Source organism: Entamoeba dispar, genomic scaffold, assembly GCF_000209125.1.
Source record: "Entamoeba dispar SAW760 scf_1105229464085 genomic scaffold, whole genome shotgun sequence".
NCBI classification, from domain to species: domain Eukaryota; phylum Evosea; order Mastigamoebida; family Endamoebidae; genus Entamoeba; species Entamoeba dispar.
The window spans coordinates 1-17,089 of record NW_001856016.1 but is presented as its reverse complement, the minus strand read 5'-3'; the positions used below and the strand labels follow the sequence as shown (position 1 = coordinate 17,089).

The following is a 17,089-nucleotide window of genomic DNA, read 5'->3' as shown; positions in this document are numbered from 1 at the left end:
TATATTTAAATTTAATCTAATTAATAATTCATTCTTGTTACCTTTTGATTTGTCTTTTTTTTAATTATTTGTAATTTATTTGGATTCTTTTTGAATCTTTTATACATTTATGTATACTTTAAATAAAACTTATAAAATTTCAATACTGTATTAGTTTTTTTTTTCACTGTAAATTGTACTAATTCATAATATTCTATTATTTTAAAAAATAGAATTGTAATTCATTGTAATTCAAGAAGTGTTTTTGTAATTATATGTATGTTTAGGTTTAATTTTTGAGTAAATACCAAACATAATCATTCATTGGATATTAATATTGTTTTTGTCTTACATTTAATAACTACTCAATGTATGAAGATGTTACAATTAATTCCTTCCTCTGAATTAAAAAAAATAGTAATATTGATTGTTAAGGTATTTCTATTCTTAAAAACTATTGAAATACAATAGAAGTTACAGTAAATTAATGACAATTATTATTCCTAATGTTTTGTATTGGTTATTAAGAAAAAAATTAGATAAACTATAAGTCAACGATATCATGAACAAGTGTGTTGTAATAAAAATGTTAAACAATGAGATTACACTAAATTTCATTCTAATTTATACCATTATCAATTAAATCACAATAACTGTATTTCTTTATATGTAAAATGATAACTACCAATGTATGCTTAGAGTATTTCTCTTTATGAAGAAGTAATAACCATACATAAATGAAAAGATATTAATCCCTTTTATTCAATAAAAAAAGCTGAACAATTTTATTCGTTCTCATAATTCTTTAATAGTGGTTATTGTTTAGTATCTCATGGATAGAATAATCAAGATAAATTGTGTTTCATTATTACAAATAACAAAAAATAAAATATAGTTAAATGTTACAATATTTAATATTATTATTATAGTTTTATTTTATAAATAAAAAAATAGTAATTTTTATTAAATTAATAATAAAATGAAGAAATAAAAGTGAAATAGTTTAAATATTATTAATAAATAATAAAAATAAAATAATTTAATAGTTTTTAGAATTAATTTTATAATTAATAGTAAAATAATATTATTTCAGATTATTCATTATTTCATCTTCTCAACTTTTATGATTTTTATCATTCTTTTGTTCATTAGTGTTTTCTTTTCTTTAATTATTTATTACATTCTCATCTCTATTTCTTTTATTTTTATTTATTATTTTATGTTTAGTTATTCATGTGAGTGAAGTTATTTTAATTATTAATTTATCTTTTTCATTATTTAATGTTATCTGTGTTTCTGTTATTTGTATTATCTAATTCATTATTTATTAGTATTGTTAATTTCCATTCTAATACTTTCAACTATACTTATTTTATTCAATTAGAATTATATAACTTGTTAATATCACTAAATTAATTGTATGATATTGTTAAATATATATTAACAATTATATCATCATTCCAATTACTTTTAGTTCAAGAAAGAATCACTCATAAAATGATTATTAAGAATAACAAAAATATTCAAGTGATAGAAAATGATGAGATAACATACTTTTAAATAATTTAAACATTCAAAAGATTATTATACAATTTTCAATAATAATAACAAAGATATTCAATGAAATATCATAACAACATTATAAATAATTTCACATAGAAATAATAAAATAAATACAAAAGAAGAAATAATAATATAATAAAGAATAATAAAAATATACACATTAACAATGATAAGAATTACCATTAATTTCAATAATTAACAATAAAACAAATAATAATAAACTAATTATTATAAAATATCATTTCCTACATTCACTTTATTTCTTAGATTTTATTATTTTCAATTCTTTCTAACATTCTTACAACTTCTTCTATTCTTATTCTTTCTTTTGCTTCCTGTTTCTATGTTTTTTTCAATAATTTCTTTAATGTCTTCTTCAACTTCTTGTATTATTATTGATCGTTTATCTGTTGATATGAATTCTGCTATTTTCCATGGAAATTTAAATTCTGTTTTATGAAATGGATCTTGCCATGTAATGATTTGTAACATTGTTATTGAATATGAATATATATCGGATGTTATTTTATAATGTTAATGATTTAATATTTTATGTGTATTATATTTTGATGTTCATTATCAATTGTGAATGTCATATTTGTCATCATTATTTTAATGTTTCTTGAAATTCAAAAATATGTTAATTTACAATAATTTCAATATTATCATCAATTGTTATAACAAGAAAATTATCTGGTTTAATATCTCGATGTAGTATTCCATTTGAATGAAGATATGAAATTCATTTTGCTCCATCTATCATGAATTTAATTCTTATTTTATTAGGTATTTCCGTGTTTGTTCTTTTATTAATTAAATCTTGTATTGATCCATATTTTGCATATTCTGTTACAATACATATTTTATTAGGAATAAATACTGCTCCATAAAAATGAATAATATATTCACTTCGAATTTTATCTAACATCATTACTTCTTTCTCAAATTCTTTCATTTTATCTTCATCTTTATCAATTTGTTTCATTTTCTTAATTGATACTTGATTTCCTCTAAATTCTCCTATATATACAATTCTAAATGTTCCTTCTCCTATTTTATTTTCTTCTTTTATTTCATCGGGATCAAGTCGTGTTGATATTTGTGTTTCTCCTTTAATTGAAATACTTTTAATTATTTCTTCTTGTGTTTTATTAAGTGTTTTACTAATTATCATTATTTGTTCTTTAATTTTAGTAGTACATTTGATTGTAATGAATATTTCAAATTCACATGCATATCCTCCTTCAATTGTAATGATATTTGGGTTTGTTCTAATTGAATATTTTTCATTTTCTTCTTTACTACTTATTTGTATTTTCTTTTTTTCTTTCTTTTCATTTCCAATACATATTAATTCTCTGATTTCTTTATTTACTTCAATTTTTTCTCCTTCTCCTATTTCTATTTCTTTTTTATTTGTTATTATTCCATCTCCAAGTGATATAAATTTGATATTTGATTGTGAAATTTTAAATATTGTTGTTGTTTTCTCTTGTTCTTTCTTTTCTTTGCGTTTTATAATGTAATTAATCATTATAATTATAATTATAATTATTATAATGATGATAATAAGTATAATGATGATAATTATCATTATCATCCACCATATTATTTCTTTATTACATTTTGTTCCTTCTTCATTGATTCCATACCAAAATGAACATTTTGAACATTTATTATTTTTTGTTTCTTTACATTTATTAATATTTGAATAATGAATACATTCTTTATTTATTATTATATATTCATCTTCATTATTACATTCTATTTTAGTACAACAGAACTAACCTGAAGTTCTCAGATAACTTTAGTTGATGGGAAGTTTTAATGAATTAAGAACATAAAAAACCAAATAAAATAACAGCTAGTTATAATAAAAAGAATAGTACATAAACTACTTGTCAATGAGAATACTCTTAACAAACTTATCACATACGATAAAAATTATCGGAGAAAACAGTAGTGTAGATACTCCATAGCTGAGTGAACAGCGTTTCAATATTAAAGGAATTCACAAAAACCTTAAAAACGAATTTGTTGAGCTGAAGTAAGAATTTCTCAAATTACCCAATCCATAGGCATTAAATTTGATTGGTAATATTACAAAGACATAAACAGGTTAACAAAAACACAGTACTAGTTATTGATGTTTTAGTTTGTGTTGGTCATTGAAACAAAACAATCAAAAATTATGAAAAGTGTTTGTTATTGTATTTTGGTTAATTGAGAAATTAAAGACTTATAGTTGGTTAGAGCGATCTAAATTGGCGTTGATAGAGTAGCAAGTTGTTAATGTTGTTGTTAAATTAATTGAAGTCTAAGTCGTTGTGTCAATAACACTTCACGCAGTTGTTTAATTTTTTGGATAATTTAACTTTTAGTAACATAATTTTAATAAGATAGGAATTAAGAGTTAGAAGTTGTTGGGAGGTATGTTGATTTTTTTTCATCCTCCTTTGATTAGTTCAACTGACGTTTATTGATTTGATAACTTTATACCAAACAAACCCATATTTCTTATTGAGAGATTAATGACATTTGTTATTCAGAAGTTATAAAAACATCAAAATTCAATAAACCAAATAACAAAGTATCTTTTTATCAAAAATAATTAAATAATTATAATGATTGAAAAGCTTAAAAAAAAAAAAGAAAGTCAATCTAAGTGCGAAACGTTTTTTAGTGTAAAAAGAGAACTTAGAAACGATTAGTTTATTCATACCAATGGTTTGAAGATATTTAATTAGAAACAAATAAAATATTAACTTGTAGTCATTAGAAGTTGTATATCTAATGAATGTAGTAAAATATTTAGATAGTATTGAAACTCTTAAAGTTTTTGTTCAAGTAAACCATGATTGTCTTGAGGCTATTTCAAGAACAAAAATTAATCCATGTTATGGACTTAATTCATTAGCTGTTGCTATTTCCAATTCAAGATATAAGAATGCATTATTTGAATTAAAAGTATTTGATGGTCTTGAAACGTTTTATGTAGATTACAATTCACTAGAAAAAATGAACGTTAAATCACTTGAAAATATTCCACTGATTAATGTTCATAAATTTGTGATGCAAAATGGATCGTCAGACTATGCTATATTTCGTAAATTATCAGATAAAATCTGTTCTATTGGAATTGACACAGCATACACGTTTAATCCTAATTTCTCTAATTTAATTAGTTTAAGAGAAATAGTAATTAGAGTTGGACAAAACTATAACAACAATATTATTGAACAATTATTTGAACAATTACCTAAATTTAATTATCTTCATAAAGTTATTATCAGATGTGATTCAAACAGATTACATTATTTAAGAGAATTAAGTAAAAAATTACAAATGAAAACAAAAGTTATATTTATTATTGATTGGCTACATAAAGAAGATATTGAAGAAGTTAATGAATTAGTTAGTAATACAACACAAAAAGTAGGAATTGTAATGATTAACTTTGATGACTTTGAAGCATTGTTTATGAAACCAAATGTTGTGTTATTACCATTCTGTCCATATAATTTCCAGGTATCATCAAAAATGACAGCTGATCCTAGATTTTACGAATTATTGAAAATGTATTTACCAACTCGGTTAGAAATTCAAGGTGGAATTCGTCCTGATGTTGAAGCACCAAAAAATAAGATTATTGACCTCTCTAAATGTATTTGTTTAAATGAATTATTTATGAATGAAGCAAGGTATACATCAAGAATTATAGTTAAGTTACCAACTTCATTAAATAGAATGTTTATTAATAACCTAGGAAGTATTGATTCATTGGAAGGTGTTGCTGAAACTCATTTGCCAGATTCTTTAAAAGAACAATTTTCTCAAGGAAATCTTTTTATTACCAACTAAGCATACTTTTTTTTATTTCAATTTTTTATTATACATTAAAACTAGTAAATAAATTTAATGAACTTGAAACAAGAATTCCCTGTTATTACATCTCATAGAATCCAAAACGTTTGTTTGGTGTTCTATTTGGGTTTATATAAAATTAACATCACACACTAGAACATCACAGAGTATTTAGTCCAATGGGACTGTCATGAATCAACATGGGAAATGAAACAAGATTTAGAAAATTCAGAATATAAAGACTTACTCAACAAGTATAATGCCATATTTTCAGCCTCAGATATTCCAATGAAAATTATTGGGAAGTCGTTACTCAATAATACAATCTATGTTAGGTGGAAAGATGGGTCTTATGAATTTACATCTCACACTGATTTATTAAATAAGTATCCAGAGTTATTTATTTAAAGTTACTTGTTTGAATTAATTCTTTCTTATTTCTTAGACATTTTCGTTATATTAATATTTAATTCATTGACAAGATTGAATCTCCAGATTAAATTACCCTTTCTTCTTTTCAAAGAGGATTGATATAAAAAGATTAGTTCACTTTAATATATTCACTATGGAAACTGATCAATTGGATCAACCAACTTATCCATTAGACTCATCTACAAGTAAATTATTACAGTATTTACTTTCTCAATATTCTGATCGTCCATTTGGTTCAGTAAATGAAAGTCTCACAATGGGACAATTTAGAGGGGAATTACAAAAGGTCTGTGATATTGTTGAAGAAGAATCTTTTAAAATTTGTCCCTATATTACAAGACATAAATGGTTATTAATTTCATTATATTTTGTTGGAATAATGGTATGTGGTATTTTAAGTCCATTAGCAACAATTATTGTTTCCTTAATAGGAACAATACTTTATTGGTTGATATATGAAATGCAATTTTCTGTTTTAGATTTTGTTCTACCAGGTAAGCAATCTTTAAATCTTTTTGGAGTAATAAATGGGTCTTTGCATGAAGAAGATATCCCTAAAAGAACATTGTTATTCGTTTCTCATATTTCTGATATAAGAAAAGATTCTGGAGTTATGTATCATCTAACAGGAATTTTAGTTCATTTTAGTTTATATATCTTAACTATATTTATCTTAATTGGTTTTATCATTGGAGAAGTGTATAACAATTTTGTTTTGATACCAATTGCTTCTATTATTTCTACTATTATTCTTTTTTTCTCTATGTCTATGTATATTGAAGGAAAAAAAAATAAAGTATCTGGACTTGCTACATCTTTATGTTTAATGAAATTATCCCAAAGATTAAAAGAAGATAATTCTCCAGTATTAGAGAATTATTCTGTTATCTTTCTTATAACAACTTCTATTGGAGAACGTCATGAAGGAATTCGAGCATTTTTAAAGAGACATAAAAAAGATGAACGGTTTAATCCAAAAAATACGACTATTATTTGTTTAGATGAACTTGATGATTCTGAAACAATTTCTTGTTATTCAAAAGAAGGATTTCTCTTTAAAAAATATGATCAAACATTAATTGATCTAATAAAAGATGCTAGTGAAAGTGAAGGGATTGGTATTCAATGCGTCACAAACAGAATTCATCAACCATTTACTTTTGCAAGTGAATTTAGTGGAAAATACTCTAGGGTTGTTCCTTTGACTGCTAAATGTAGAAGTGTCAAAAGGAAATTTAGGGAAGAAAAAGAAAAAAATACTAAACAAGATGGTTCTGTTATTTGTGTTCATGATGACCAAATGAAATGTGTTAATGACTGTTCTGTCCTTCTATTAAAAGTATGTAAATTATTAGACACTTCTATCAGCCCTACTCCTGTTAATAAAAATAAACCTTTGAATACATTTTCAATGCATCAAAGCACAATGAATCAAATAGATGATGTTCCTATAGAATTATAATATTTATTATAACATAATTTATTATAAATTAAATTTTCTTTTAAAAATGAAAAAAATAAAAATAGCAAAAAAATGACATTAGAGACTATTTTATAGGAAATGCAACAAGTTTATGACTTTCCTATTTTAATAGGACTCTTAAATGTTTATTGCACAATACCTAATTCTCTTCAAGAGCTGATTGAAGAGGCTCAATACATATTGCCTAAAATTATTAACTCTATTCATGACACTCCTACCTTAAAAACGATGAGTGAGGGAAATTTGTTTCAAAGGATTGAATATAATAAAATAGTTTTACAACAATGTCAATTACTTGGAGCAAAGGTTACATTAACTTCAGATGATTTGACACAACCAAAAAAAGAAGTTTATTCACAAATTCTTAGTACGTTATGGCAAATGTCATTAATTGATATGAAATATTCTATGAGACGTATTGAAAAGGAAGAAGATATAACAAATACAGTACATCAATGGATGAGACTGTTCTTACCGAATCAAGAAGTTAATGTAGAGAATACACAAAAGTTACTTCATATCATTGAAGCAGATGAAGTAGAATCAACCGATAATTCAAGTCAAAGTCCACCATTCGATGACTTTGAAGAAAGCGATAAAGAAATAGAAGATGATTTTTCATTAAATGAAGACCGAATGAAAGCAGAGGAAGAGGTGCTTAATGATCGTATCCTTCTATTAGAAAAAGAACTAGGAGAAGTGGACATGACTGAAGATGAAATGAAAATGGCTCTTCAAAAATATAATCAAGAAAATGATATGATTCGATCTGATATAATTCAAAAGTATCAAGACCTAACTTCATTAAGGGCTCTTCTTCAAAAAGCAATAACTCAAACTCATCTTCAACAAAAAGAACTTCAACGGTTAGTACATCAAAAAGATACAGAAGCTAGTGAAATGATGAGAAATGAACAACGAAAAAAAGGACAGTTAGAAAGAAAAAAAGCAGAGTTCGAAGAAATGAATAAACAAGTTCAAGAAGTTTCATGTTCAGTGATTGAACTTGAATTTCAAATAGGGAAATTGAAAATGATAAAGAAAGAAGTTGAAGAGAGTTATCTTAAAGTAAAAAAACAAAATAAACAAACTGAAATGGAAGTTGTTGAAAAAGAAGAAGAAATTGAAAAGTTGATGAAAAAAATACAAATGGAAAAGAAAAAAATGAAAGAATTTCTAAAAGAAAAGAATCAAATAAGGAAGAAACGAATAAAAATAGAGAGTCAAAAGAAGTTAATTGAAATGGAAAAGAAAGACATTATCATGCAACGAGAATATAAAGAGAATTATGCAGACCTTAGGATAGAAAGAATTGAAAAAGAAAGTGAAAAAGAAATTAATTTATTACATGAAAATAGTCAAGCAGAAGAAGAGTATCAAGAAGCTGAAATGAGACTAAAAGAGGTTAAAGAAAAAGAAAAAGATCTTAAAGACAATGATGAGTTTTTAATTCAAAGGATAAAACGAGATAAAACAAGAAAAGAAAGGAAAGTCCAAGATTTAGAGAAAAAAAAACAATTAATAAATAATCAAAAGAAAGAAAAGGTAATAGAATTAATTAAAGTTAATGGTGAACTTGATATGAAGAAAGATGAGATAAATATAAGTCAATTAGAAAAACAAAGAAGAGTTGAATCAACACAAGACTCTAATAGATTTAAAACATTAGAAAAAAAAAAGCTTGAAATGCAAATTAAAATTTATAAAAAAACTTATCGACAAAAACAAGAGAAAAGAATTGGATTGTTAAAAGGAAAAATGAAGAATTTAACTGAAGAATTAGATGGATTTATTGAAGAAGAAAAATGTAATCAAGATTAATTATTTGTCTTCATCAATTATTAATGATAATTGTTTTGTTACTCCATTAGGATTTAATGCTAATGTAAGTTGATAGGCGTCACTTCCATTCATATAATATTTATTTAGAAATTGTTCTTTAACAAATCCTAATTTAGTATACAATGCTAAAGAACTGACATTGTCAGCTTCAGTTTCAAGAACAATTCTATCACATTTATTTTCTATCATTGTATTAAATAATTTCATTGAAAGTAATGTAGCAATTCCTTTACGTCTGTAATTATCTTCAACGCTTAACATAGCGAGGTATCCTTGTTGAAGGTTGTTTTGAATACTTTGTTTACCAATACAACATCCAACATATTTATTTGTTGTTTTATCTTTTGCCTAAAATATTATTATTGGAACTTTCTTTGAAAAAGTTAAATGAATTAATAACAAACAAAGAAACATAAATGTGGCCAACTTTTTAAGAAATATCGATATGTATAGATAGAGTATGGTTCAGACAATGTCCTTTTCATTAAGTCCATGATATAACCTATTTGCTCTTCTCCGGTATATGGTACAATTTCTATTGATTCACTCATATTTATTTAAGTTCAGTTTTTTTTCTTTTTTTAAGTTTTTGTTTTTATGATAAAATAATAGAATTAAAATTAATATTAAACTAATATTTTAATTCTTTTTTTAAATTTCATTCATTTTAAAATGTTAATTTTTACTTTAAAAGTTAATAATTTTTTAAATAATCAATAAAATTAATATAAAATTTATCTAACATAAAGAAAATCATATAACAACATTAAAAGATAAACCATCCTTTTAGAACATGGCTTTTAAACAATCAAATAGACAAACTAACCTTTTTAAACTCATTAAAGACATGTGTTTCTCATCTAAATTATAACTAATCTAATTGATAATAATACTCTTCTAACTACAGTACTAATGAAATTTAAACTGGGACTTTTTAATAACGTAAATAAAATCAATATTCTTTGAAAGAGTAAGAGGACTTATTGTAGTAAAGAGACAGGTGTATTAATAGGTACTGAAACAAAATAACTAATTTAAAAAGAACAATTTACAAAGACAAAAAATATTTTAATGAAATTGTTAAAAAAACCTTTGAGGTTATGAGTACTTCTATTATAAAATCAATAATCATTTAATTCTTTTGTACTCTGAAGTTTCAAGTTAAGAAGTTGTTATGATTTCATTTTAATTTTCATATTTTGTATTTGGTTATTTATGAATTTGATGTTTTAGAAAACATGTTTTATGGATGTAAAAACATGTACATAACTACCTTGCATAAAACAGTTTATTGCTATCATAATAATGTAAAAAGGTATCACAAAAGAATTAATTGATTAAGTATAAATGAAATTAACAATTTCATAGAACAATGGGAAGAGAAGATGGACATTAGTGATTGTTCATATTAGATATTGATGAGTAATTCAAGATTAAAATCAATAACACTTATAAATACTAATGTATTTATAATGAATTTATGTTCTAGTTTATACTTAGTAATGCTGAATAAATAATTATTGATGGATAGGTAACTTTAAATTAAATTATTTTGTTTATTTATCATTCATTCTATCTTCAAAAAAAAAATAATTGTTAATACAAGATTATTCATATGAGTTCCTGAAATTATTATTTAAGATTTCATTTATATTCTTTATTGAAATGATATTCACATAATAATCTTTATTTTGTGAGATAAAAGTCAAAGAAAAATAAAAAAGATAATAGACAAAGAGTTATTAATCAAACATTTTAAACAAATCATCTAATCGTTGAATCACATCATTCCCATGTTTTTGAAGTTTTTCTCTAATCATTTGATGTGTTAGTGTATCTTCTAAATGTGATTTTGAGAAGAACTTATCAGCATAACATAATAGTTTCTCTTCTATTGTGTTAGGTAATAATATTCTATCTGTAGGTAATGGGAGATGTTGTTCAACAATTTGGGTTGGATCAATTCCAGATCCAGTATGTCTTTCAGCAACACGTGCATGATACTCTAATCCAAGTTCTCTTAGGATATTTGCACCTAATATTCCATGTTTGATATATGGCTCTTTTCCATTACATCCAAATTGTGGAGAATCAACAAGAAAAATACCGATATCATGAAGATATGCTACTTCTTTGATGAATTCCATGTTAATATGATACTCTAGGTGTTTTGCATTGACTTCTTCACATTTACAATATATAGATTTTCCATGTTCAATTAAAATGTGTTTTGCTATTGGTAATTCTTTGTAATATTTCTCGAGAATTTTAAAAGGATCTATTGGTGTTTCACACTTAGAATGTATCATCTATTCTTTTTTTTTGTTTAATTAATTTCTTATCTATCTTTCTTTTCATATTATTGGTAATAATTCATAAACTATAGTAATAATATCACAAATCCGATGTTTTTGAAGAATGAAACAAGAAAAGAGAAAATGATAAAAGTCAATAATGATTTTTTTGAAATGAACTAATAGTTCTATAAATGAGTAACTCAAATCCTATTTATCTTAAAAGTCTACTAATTGGAAATTCACAAGATGTAAAACAACGAATGATGAAGTTGACAGGAAATTCAACAAAGTTGTTAAAAATTGGTGTTAATTTTAAATTTGTTACAACTATTATTGATCGTGTTCTTATTAAAATGCAAGTATGGGATATTGCTGGTCAAGAAAGATTTAGAACAATCACTGAATCATTTATTTCAAATGCACACATTATTTACTTTGTATACAATATAATTGATGCATCAACATTTAGATTTATTCAAACAACCCTTGAGCAAGTAAATCAAAGAATTGGTTGTAATTCAATGGGAGTTCTTGTTGGATTCGGATGTGAAGAACAAAGGGAAGTTAGTAATGAAGAAATTATGGAACTTTCTTTAAAATATCAAATCAAACACTATGAATTTGATTTAAGTGATGATTCTCAATTATTTGATCTTTATTTCAAAACAATTAATCAATTTATCACTGAAAATCCATCCAAATTTGAAACTCAGACAATTCAATCTGAAAATCAGCATTCATCAAACAAATGTGTTGTTGTTTGATTTTTATTAATTGGGTGTTATTTATTCAATTGTTATAAGATTAAAAAAGTCCATTTCATATAATTTTATGATATTTTCAATTTACTTAAACTGAACTTTCTTTTTCATTTATTTTATTTATTTATTTTTGTTGTTTCATACAATTAGTTTGTTACTTATCCATTATAAACTTTTGTTTTCTTTTTTTGTAAATATTCAAATAAGTTCAATATTCATTTAGTTAGTTGTATATTTCTTAATCTATTTCATACTTTCATGTTTCTATCATTTTTAACAAATGAATCATTTGTATTAAATGTCATTTTATTAATAATTTAGTGTTTAGAATGTCATTTTAAGAGTATCAGATTTTATTGTGTTGTATTTTATCTTATTAAATATAAATCAAAGTTGATGAATGAAACAAAGAAATAGATGAGTCTGTTACAAACATTTAACTTTATTTCAATTATATCATTCATTTTTAACATATTCAAATAAAATTTTCTTTTGGTTGATATGTTATCAGAAATAAATATAAATGATTGATTATTTATTGTATTTAATGATTAATGTTATTTCATATTTAATCAGTTTAACTCATTTGTTAATAATATTGTATTGACTATTTTTATAATGCATTAATTTACTATTTGTGTTTTAAATTATGAGTATAATTGAATCATTATTTTGTGTTCATTTATAATATTAACACATAATCATTATTTATTTTCAATAAAAATGAAATTATTTTATTATTTGAGTTATTGATATTTCTGTTATTCAGTTTAAAATTAATTAATGAGTTTGGTTTTGTTCATGTTAATTTAAAGATATCAGAATTTAAAGAGAACCTATTTTGACTGAGAAAAATACAATTGAATATAAATGGGATTCAAATATTAAATTATTTGAAATAGATCAATATATTGTTTCATTTCTTAACTAAATATTATCAAATAGTGTTCATATTATCCATTCATTAATTATAAGAATTGAACAAATAATGTATATTTTCAAATAAATGAAAATAAATTGAAATAACACACTAAATAATAAAAGATGAAATAACTATATAAACCATGAATGATAAAAGAAATATACAGAAAATAAACAAAATAACATTTAACAAATAAATGATAATTGGATTAGAAACAATAAATAAACGATAATTAAAATTAAAATGATGACAAAGTAATAACATAAAAAGAAAGATAAATAAAAATGAAATACATAATGTTAAAATAATATAAAAGAGATAAATTGAAATATTATGATAATCATAAAGAATAAGTAAATGAAAAACAATAATGAAGAAGAATAAAGAATGAAATATTAATATCTCAATGATAAATTAATTAGAAATATAACAAAAGAAATATAAAATAAAATAACAAGAAAATAGAAATAAAGAAATAAATACAAAATAATAAGAAATGATAAAATGAATAAAGGAGAAGAAATACAAGAAGAAACAAAGAAAAGAATAAGATAAATTAAGAAATAAAGAAAATAAAGAAAAGAATCTAAGAAATATACAAGAGAAATAAATAATAAATAAATAGAAAAAAGAATAAAAATAAAATACTTAATAAATAATAGAGATAAAAGAAAAGATTCAAATATGAAATATTAAAACAAAAGAAATTAACAAATAAAAAATATAAAAGAATTAAGTAAATAATATATTAAATAATTTCTAATTATCTAAATAATGATAAAATAGAAGAAATGTAATATGTTATATAATAATATAATACGATGTTTAATAATCATTTAGTAGTATATTAATTTTTAATTCTTTGTTTCCTTTTCTTGATTTCTTCTATTTTATTTTTCTTTATCTTTATTTCTATATCTCTTTATTCTTTTCTTTAGTTAATACCACTTTTAATACTAATGTATTGTTACTAATTCTTATTTAGCATCATTACATCATTACTAAACTTAGTATTCTTACTATGTCTTCTTATTTCTTTTAAGTCACTCTTCTTTTCTATTTCTTCTTCACTAGCTTATTTCTTCTTCAATAGCTTATTTCTTCTTCAATAGCTTATTTCTTCTTCAATAATTCATTTCTTCTTTAGTAGCTTGTTCAATGTTTTATTGACAATTTTAGATGCTTTAAATATGAAATGTTATGAAACGAATTCTCAATTAAAATATAGATTTATTTAATAAAATGTTAATAACAATGAAACAGAAACAAAACATTAACAAACTTGTTAATTAATTTATGATATTTTTAAATTATATCAAAGTTATTTTTAGTGATTTTGGTTGTCTGCATTTATTATTTTTGTTTACCACTTTCATTTTATTAATTAACTATTTTATTCCCATTAATCTCATTTTGATTTGTATTTATAGTTAAATTTTGATAAGAAACAAAAGATGATATTAATTGAAATAAAAACCATTTAATTAATTCTTGAGAGAATTTGTTTATTTATTCATGTCTTATTAAAACCAATTCAAATACGTATGTTTACTTTTGCTAAAAGCAATGTTCTATGAAATCTTTTTCATTTTAATTATAAGTTTTTGGCTTCTTTTATGACACTAATTTCATTTTTAATTCTTTAATTAATTTAATGTTATATGTGTTTGGTAATTCATGTATTGAAGTTATATTGCAATTAATCTTATTTTATTTCTTTCTTCTTTTATTATCTTTTGTTTTTTTCCTTAATTTCTTCTTGAATTCTCTCTTTTTATTGTGATAACAAAGAGAAATGAAAAAGAATAAAATATAATCATTTACAATATATTTCTACTTCAAATGAGATTATATTTCATTTGTTGTGTTTTTGTTTTATCATTTCATTTATTATCATTTGTCAGAAACACTTTCTTTGTGTTTTATCATTTTTCTTTAATTCTTCTTACTTCATCATTTACTAAAACATTTCATCAAAATGATAATTGATGAATGAATAGCAACAGATGGTAATAAATGGTCAACGAAAACAATACTCTCCTGTATACTAACTGATGTTTGAATGGTGTTTGATTTTAATGAAAGATATCCATAATAACATCAATATCCTAATTTACTATTGGTGTTAACACAATTACTGATACCAATTCTTTACAATATTTAAAACAATAATATCCAAGTAATTTAACTTCTATTGGTGTTGTATTCCAATATTTCTTTCTATCTTCATGTACATACTTTATTTTTACATATATTTCTTTTTCCTTTTAAATATCTTGAATATTCTATTATATAACATATCACATATTTAAATATTCTTCCATCATTAAATTCTTCATAATATTTATTATAAATATGAAATGTTTCAATGTTAGTAAATATTTTTATTGAATATTGATTTAAGTGAATTGAATTAAAATGAAATTGTTCAATATTTCCTTAAAATCTTTTAATCCTATTTCTAAATTAATAAAATCACCAATATCATTAAAATACTTTGATGTTATCATTATTTCATTATATTCTATTCTCATTATTGATTTATTGTTATTTGTTGTATTTTCCATTCTTATTTTATTTCAACTTCATTTATTTTTAAGATTATCATTCTATTTTCTTTTATTTTTCATATTTTATTTGAATGATTTATGTCAGAAACAATACATACTATCATTAAAATGAAATCAGATTTTGATTCATAAGTATCACATTGAATGGTATTATCTTTAGTAAGAGAATTCAACATTCAATATTATAATAGTTTGTGTTGATTGAATATTGAAGAATGTTATTTGATTCAAATGGCTGTTGTTTATTATGATGAAATATTATTTATTAATGATAGTTAAAATTGAATATGAAATATTATTAACAATTAAATTGATTCTTCTAGTTGTTAATATTAAAGAAGATGAAACATAATCATAATGATACTTCTTAAGTAATATTATGAACAATAACCATTTCAATACCCATTAATTTTAAATTAAAATACAAATAACAAATTAAAAAAACATTTCAATTGAAAATAATTGAAAATACTTCAATTCATTAGAAATAAAGAATATTGAAGAAAATTAATTATTCAATTCTCAACATGATGAAATATAAATTATTAATTAAATCATATTTGATTGAATTCTATCATTTTGTTTAATATGATTTTGTTAGATATTAAAAAGAAACAATAAATATTGAATAAATCATCAATTATCTTCTGTGATAAAACTAATTTAATAAAATAGATAAACAATTAATGATGAATATAAGTTTTTAGTGATGAAGAAAGTATTAATGAAGAAATAAGTTGATAGTTATTAGAAATAATAATTGTATTTAATAAATAAATGGATGAGTTAATAAGATAATGATATTATAAGAATGAATAAATAATAAATAAATAAGGAATACCGAAGTTTATAAAGAATAACACTATATAACAATATATCTTATTTAATTTCAAGAATATAAATTATAATCAAAAAGTATTGATATTGTTAATAGAATGAAGTAATAATAACACAATGATGATTTATTAATATCATTTAATTTTAAAAGAAAAAATGAACAGTGATTTAAGTGAAGATTAAATAATATGAGAATAAATGAAAAGATCAATTCAAATGAAGAAAGTTATATAAAAACATGAACAAACAAATTCATAAGATTAAACATAACTAATAAATAAATTATGATAAAATTCATTGATGAATTTAAATTGTTTTACTCTTTTGAGAATCAACAAAATAACAGTTATAATAAATTAGTTGAATTCATATATTTAATAATTAAATTTATTATTATTACAGAACAACATCAGTGTAATTTGATATTTATTTAAATAGAAATTTCAACAAACAATAACAAATATATATTGTATTTTTATATCACTTAAAATTATTTATCATTTTATTTAATCATTTTATATCATTTTATATCTGAACAA

At 22.3% G+C, this 17,089-nt stretch overlaps 8 protein-coding genes across 8 annotated transcripts, besides 39 other annotated features; 5 read left to right on the top strand and 3 right to left on the bottom strand.

The window, feature by feature from the left end:
* Window positions 1-29: a sequence feature (AT_rich).
* An 814-nt stretch (window positions 30-843) lies between these two features.
* Window positions 844-920: a sequence feature (AT_rich).
* Window positions 921-1,066: a microsatellite.
* Window positions 1,061-1,208: a microsatellite.
* Window positions 1,120-1,308: a microsatellite.
* Window positions 1,309-1,576: 268 nt separating this feature from the next.
* Window positions 1,577-1,762: a microsatellite.
* A 522-nt stretch (window positions 1,763-2,284) lies between these two features.
* Window positions 2,285-3,076, bottom strand: EDI_242380 (protein serine/threonine kinase, putative; the record flags this gene model as incomplete). The annotated part of the gene is made up of 1 exon (XM_001741822.1): window positions 2,285-3,076. The coding sequence occupies one exon, from the start codon at window positions 3,074-3,076 to the stop codon at window positions 2,285-2,287; it is 792 nt and encodes a 263-aa protein (XP_001741874.1).
* Window positions 2,826-2,969: a microsatellite.
* Window positions 3,070-3,142: a microsatellite.
* A 71-nt stretch (window positions 3,143-3,213) lies between these two features.
* Window positions 3,214-3,288: a sequence feature (AT_rich).
* Window positions 3,289-4,137: 849 nt separating this feature from the next.
* Window positions 4,138-4,168: a sequence feature (AT_rich).
* Window positions 4,169-4,335: 167 nt separating this feature from the next.
* Window positions 4,336-5,403, top strand: EDI_242370 (uncharacterized protein; the record flags this gene model as incomplete). The annotated part of the gene is made up of 1 exon (XM_001741821.1): window positions 4,336-5,403. One exon carries the CDS (start codon window positions 4,336-4,338, stop codon window positions 5,401-5,403), a length of 1,068 nt encoding a protein of 355 aa, XP_001741873.1.
* Window positions 5,404-5,409: 6 nt separating this feature from the next.
* Window positions 5,410-5,462: a sequence feature (AT_rich).
* On the top strand, window positions 5,461-5,814 carry EDI_242360 (uncharacterized protein; the record flags this gene model as incomplete). The annotated part of the gene is made up of 2 exons (XM_001741820.1): window positions 5,461-5,511; window positions 5,563-5,814. The coding sequence occupies 2 exons, from the start codon at window positions 5,461-5,463 to the stop codon at window positions 5,812-5,814; spliced, it is 303 nt and encodes a 100-aa protein (XP_001741872.1).
* Window positions 5,815-5,971: 157 nt separating this feature from the next.
* On the top strand, window positions 5,972-7,300 carry EDI_242350 (uncharacterized protein; the record flags this gene model as incomplete). Its single annotated transcript, XM_001741819.1, has 1 exon — window positions 5,972-7,300. The coding sequence occupies one exon, from the start codon at window positions 5,972-5,974 to the stop codon at window positions 7,298-7,300; it is 1,329 nt and encodes a 442-aa protein (XP_001741871.1).
* Window positions 7,293-7,364: a sequence feature (AT_rich).
* A 185-nt stretch (window positions 7,365-7,549) lies between these two features.
* On the top strand, window positions 7,550-9,142 carry EDI_242340 (coiled-coil domain-containing protein, putative; the record flags this gene model as incomplete). Its single annotated transcript, XM_001741818.1, has 1 exon — window positions 7,550-9,142. The coding sequence occupies one exon, from the start codon at window positions 7,550-7,552 to the stop codon at window positions 9,140-9,142; it is 1,593 nt and encodes a 530-aa protein (XP_001741870.1).
* Window positions 8,431-8,577: a microsatellite.
* Window positions 8,775-8,875: a microsatellite.
* Window positions 9,012-9,032: a sequence feature (AT_rich).
* On the bottom strand, window positions 9,143-9,714 carry EDI_242330 (N-terminal acetyltransferase C complex catalytic subunit MAK3, putative; the record flags this gene model as incomplete). Its single annotated transcript, XM_001741817.1, has 2 exons — window positions 9,143-9,511; window positions 9,568-9,714. The coding sequence occupies 2 exons, from the start codon at window positions 9,712-9,714 to the stop codon at window positions 9,143-9,145; spliced, it is 516 nt and encodes a 171-aa protein (XP_001741869.1).
* A 16-nt stretch (window positions 9,715-9,730) lies between these two features.
* Window positions 9,731-9,901: a sequence feature (AT_rich).
* Window positions 9,902-10,699: 798 nt separating this feature from the next.
* Window positions 10,700-10,727: a sequence feature (AT_rich).
* Window positions 10,728-10,905: 178 nt separating this feature from the next.
* Window positions 10,906-11,472, bottom strand: EDI_242320 (uncharacterized protein; the record flags this gene model as incomplete). The annotated part of the gene is made up of 1 exon (XM_001741816.1): window positions 10,906-11,472. One exon carries the CDS (start codon window positions 11,470-11,472, stop codon window positions 10,906-10,908), a length of 567 nt encoding a protein of 188 aa, XP_001741868.1.
* Window positions 11,473-11,651: 179 nt separating this feature from the next.
* On the top strand, window positions 11,652-12,224 carry EDI_242310 (uncharacterized protein; the record flags this gene model as incomplete). Its single annotated transcript, XM_001741815.1, has 1 exon — window positions 11,652-12,224. One exon carries the CDS (start codon window positions 11,652-11,654, stop codon window positions 12,222-12,224), a length of 573 nt encoding a protein of 190 aa, XP_001741867.1.
* A 96-nt stretch (window positions 12,225-12,320) lies between these two features.
* Window positions 12,321-12,470: a microsatellite.
* Window positions 12,471-12,901: 431 nt separating this feature from the next.
* Window positions 12,902-12,964: a sequence feature (AT_rich).
* A 257-nt stretch (window positions 12,965-13,221) lies between these two features.
* Window positions 13,222-13,380: a microsatellite.
* Window positions 13,310-13,474: a microsatellite.
* Window positions 13,353-13,536: a microsatellite.
* A 29-nt stretch (window positions 13,537-13,565) lies between these two features.
* Window positions 13,566-13,633: a microsatellite.
* Window position 13,634: 1 nt separating this feature from the next.
* Window positions 13,635-13,812: a microsatellite.
* Window positions 13,682-13,872: a microsatellite.
* An 8-nt stretch (window positions 13,873-13,880) lies between these two features.
* Window positions 13,881-13,962: a sequence feature (AT_rich).
* A 39-nt stretch (window positions 13,963-14,001) lies between these two features.
* Window positions 14,002-14,079: a microsatellite.
* Window positions 14,080-14,358: 279 nt separating this feature from the next.
* Window positions 14,359-14,395: a sequence feature (AT_rich).
* A 33-nt stretch (window positions 14,396-14,428) lies between these two features.
* Window positions 14,429-14,459: a sequence feature (AT_rich).
* A 387-nt stretch (window positions 14,460-14,846) lies between these two features.
* Window positions 14,847-14,919: a microsatellite.
* A 720-nt stretch (window positions 14,920-15,639) lies between these two features.
* Window positions 15,640-15,782: a microsatellite.
* A 184-nt stretch (window positions 15,783-15,966) lies between these two features.
* Window positions 15,967-16,025: a sequence feature (AT_rich).
* Window positions 16,026-16,117: 92 nt separating this feature from the next.
* Window positions 16,118-16,157: a sequence feature (AT_rich).
* Window positions 16,158-16,246: 89 nt separating this feature from the next.
* Window positions 16,247-16,268: a sequence feature (AT_rich).
* Window positions 16,269-16,433: 165 nt separating this feature from the next.
* Window positions 16,434-16,547: a microsatellite.
* Window positions 16,548-16,673: 126 nt separating this feature from the next.
* Window positions 16,674-16,708: a sequence feature (AT_rich).
* A 35-nt stretch (window positions 16,709-16,743) lies between these two features.
* Window positions 16,744-16,833: a microsatellite.
* A 63-nt stretch (window positions 16,834-16,896) lies between these two features.
* Window positions 16,897-16,949: a sequence feature (AT_rich).
* A 23-nt stretch (window positions 16,950-16,972) lies between these two features.
* Window positions 16,973-17,081: a sequence feature (AT_rich).
* Window positions 17,082-17,089: the final 8 nt, after the last annotated feature.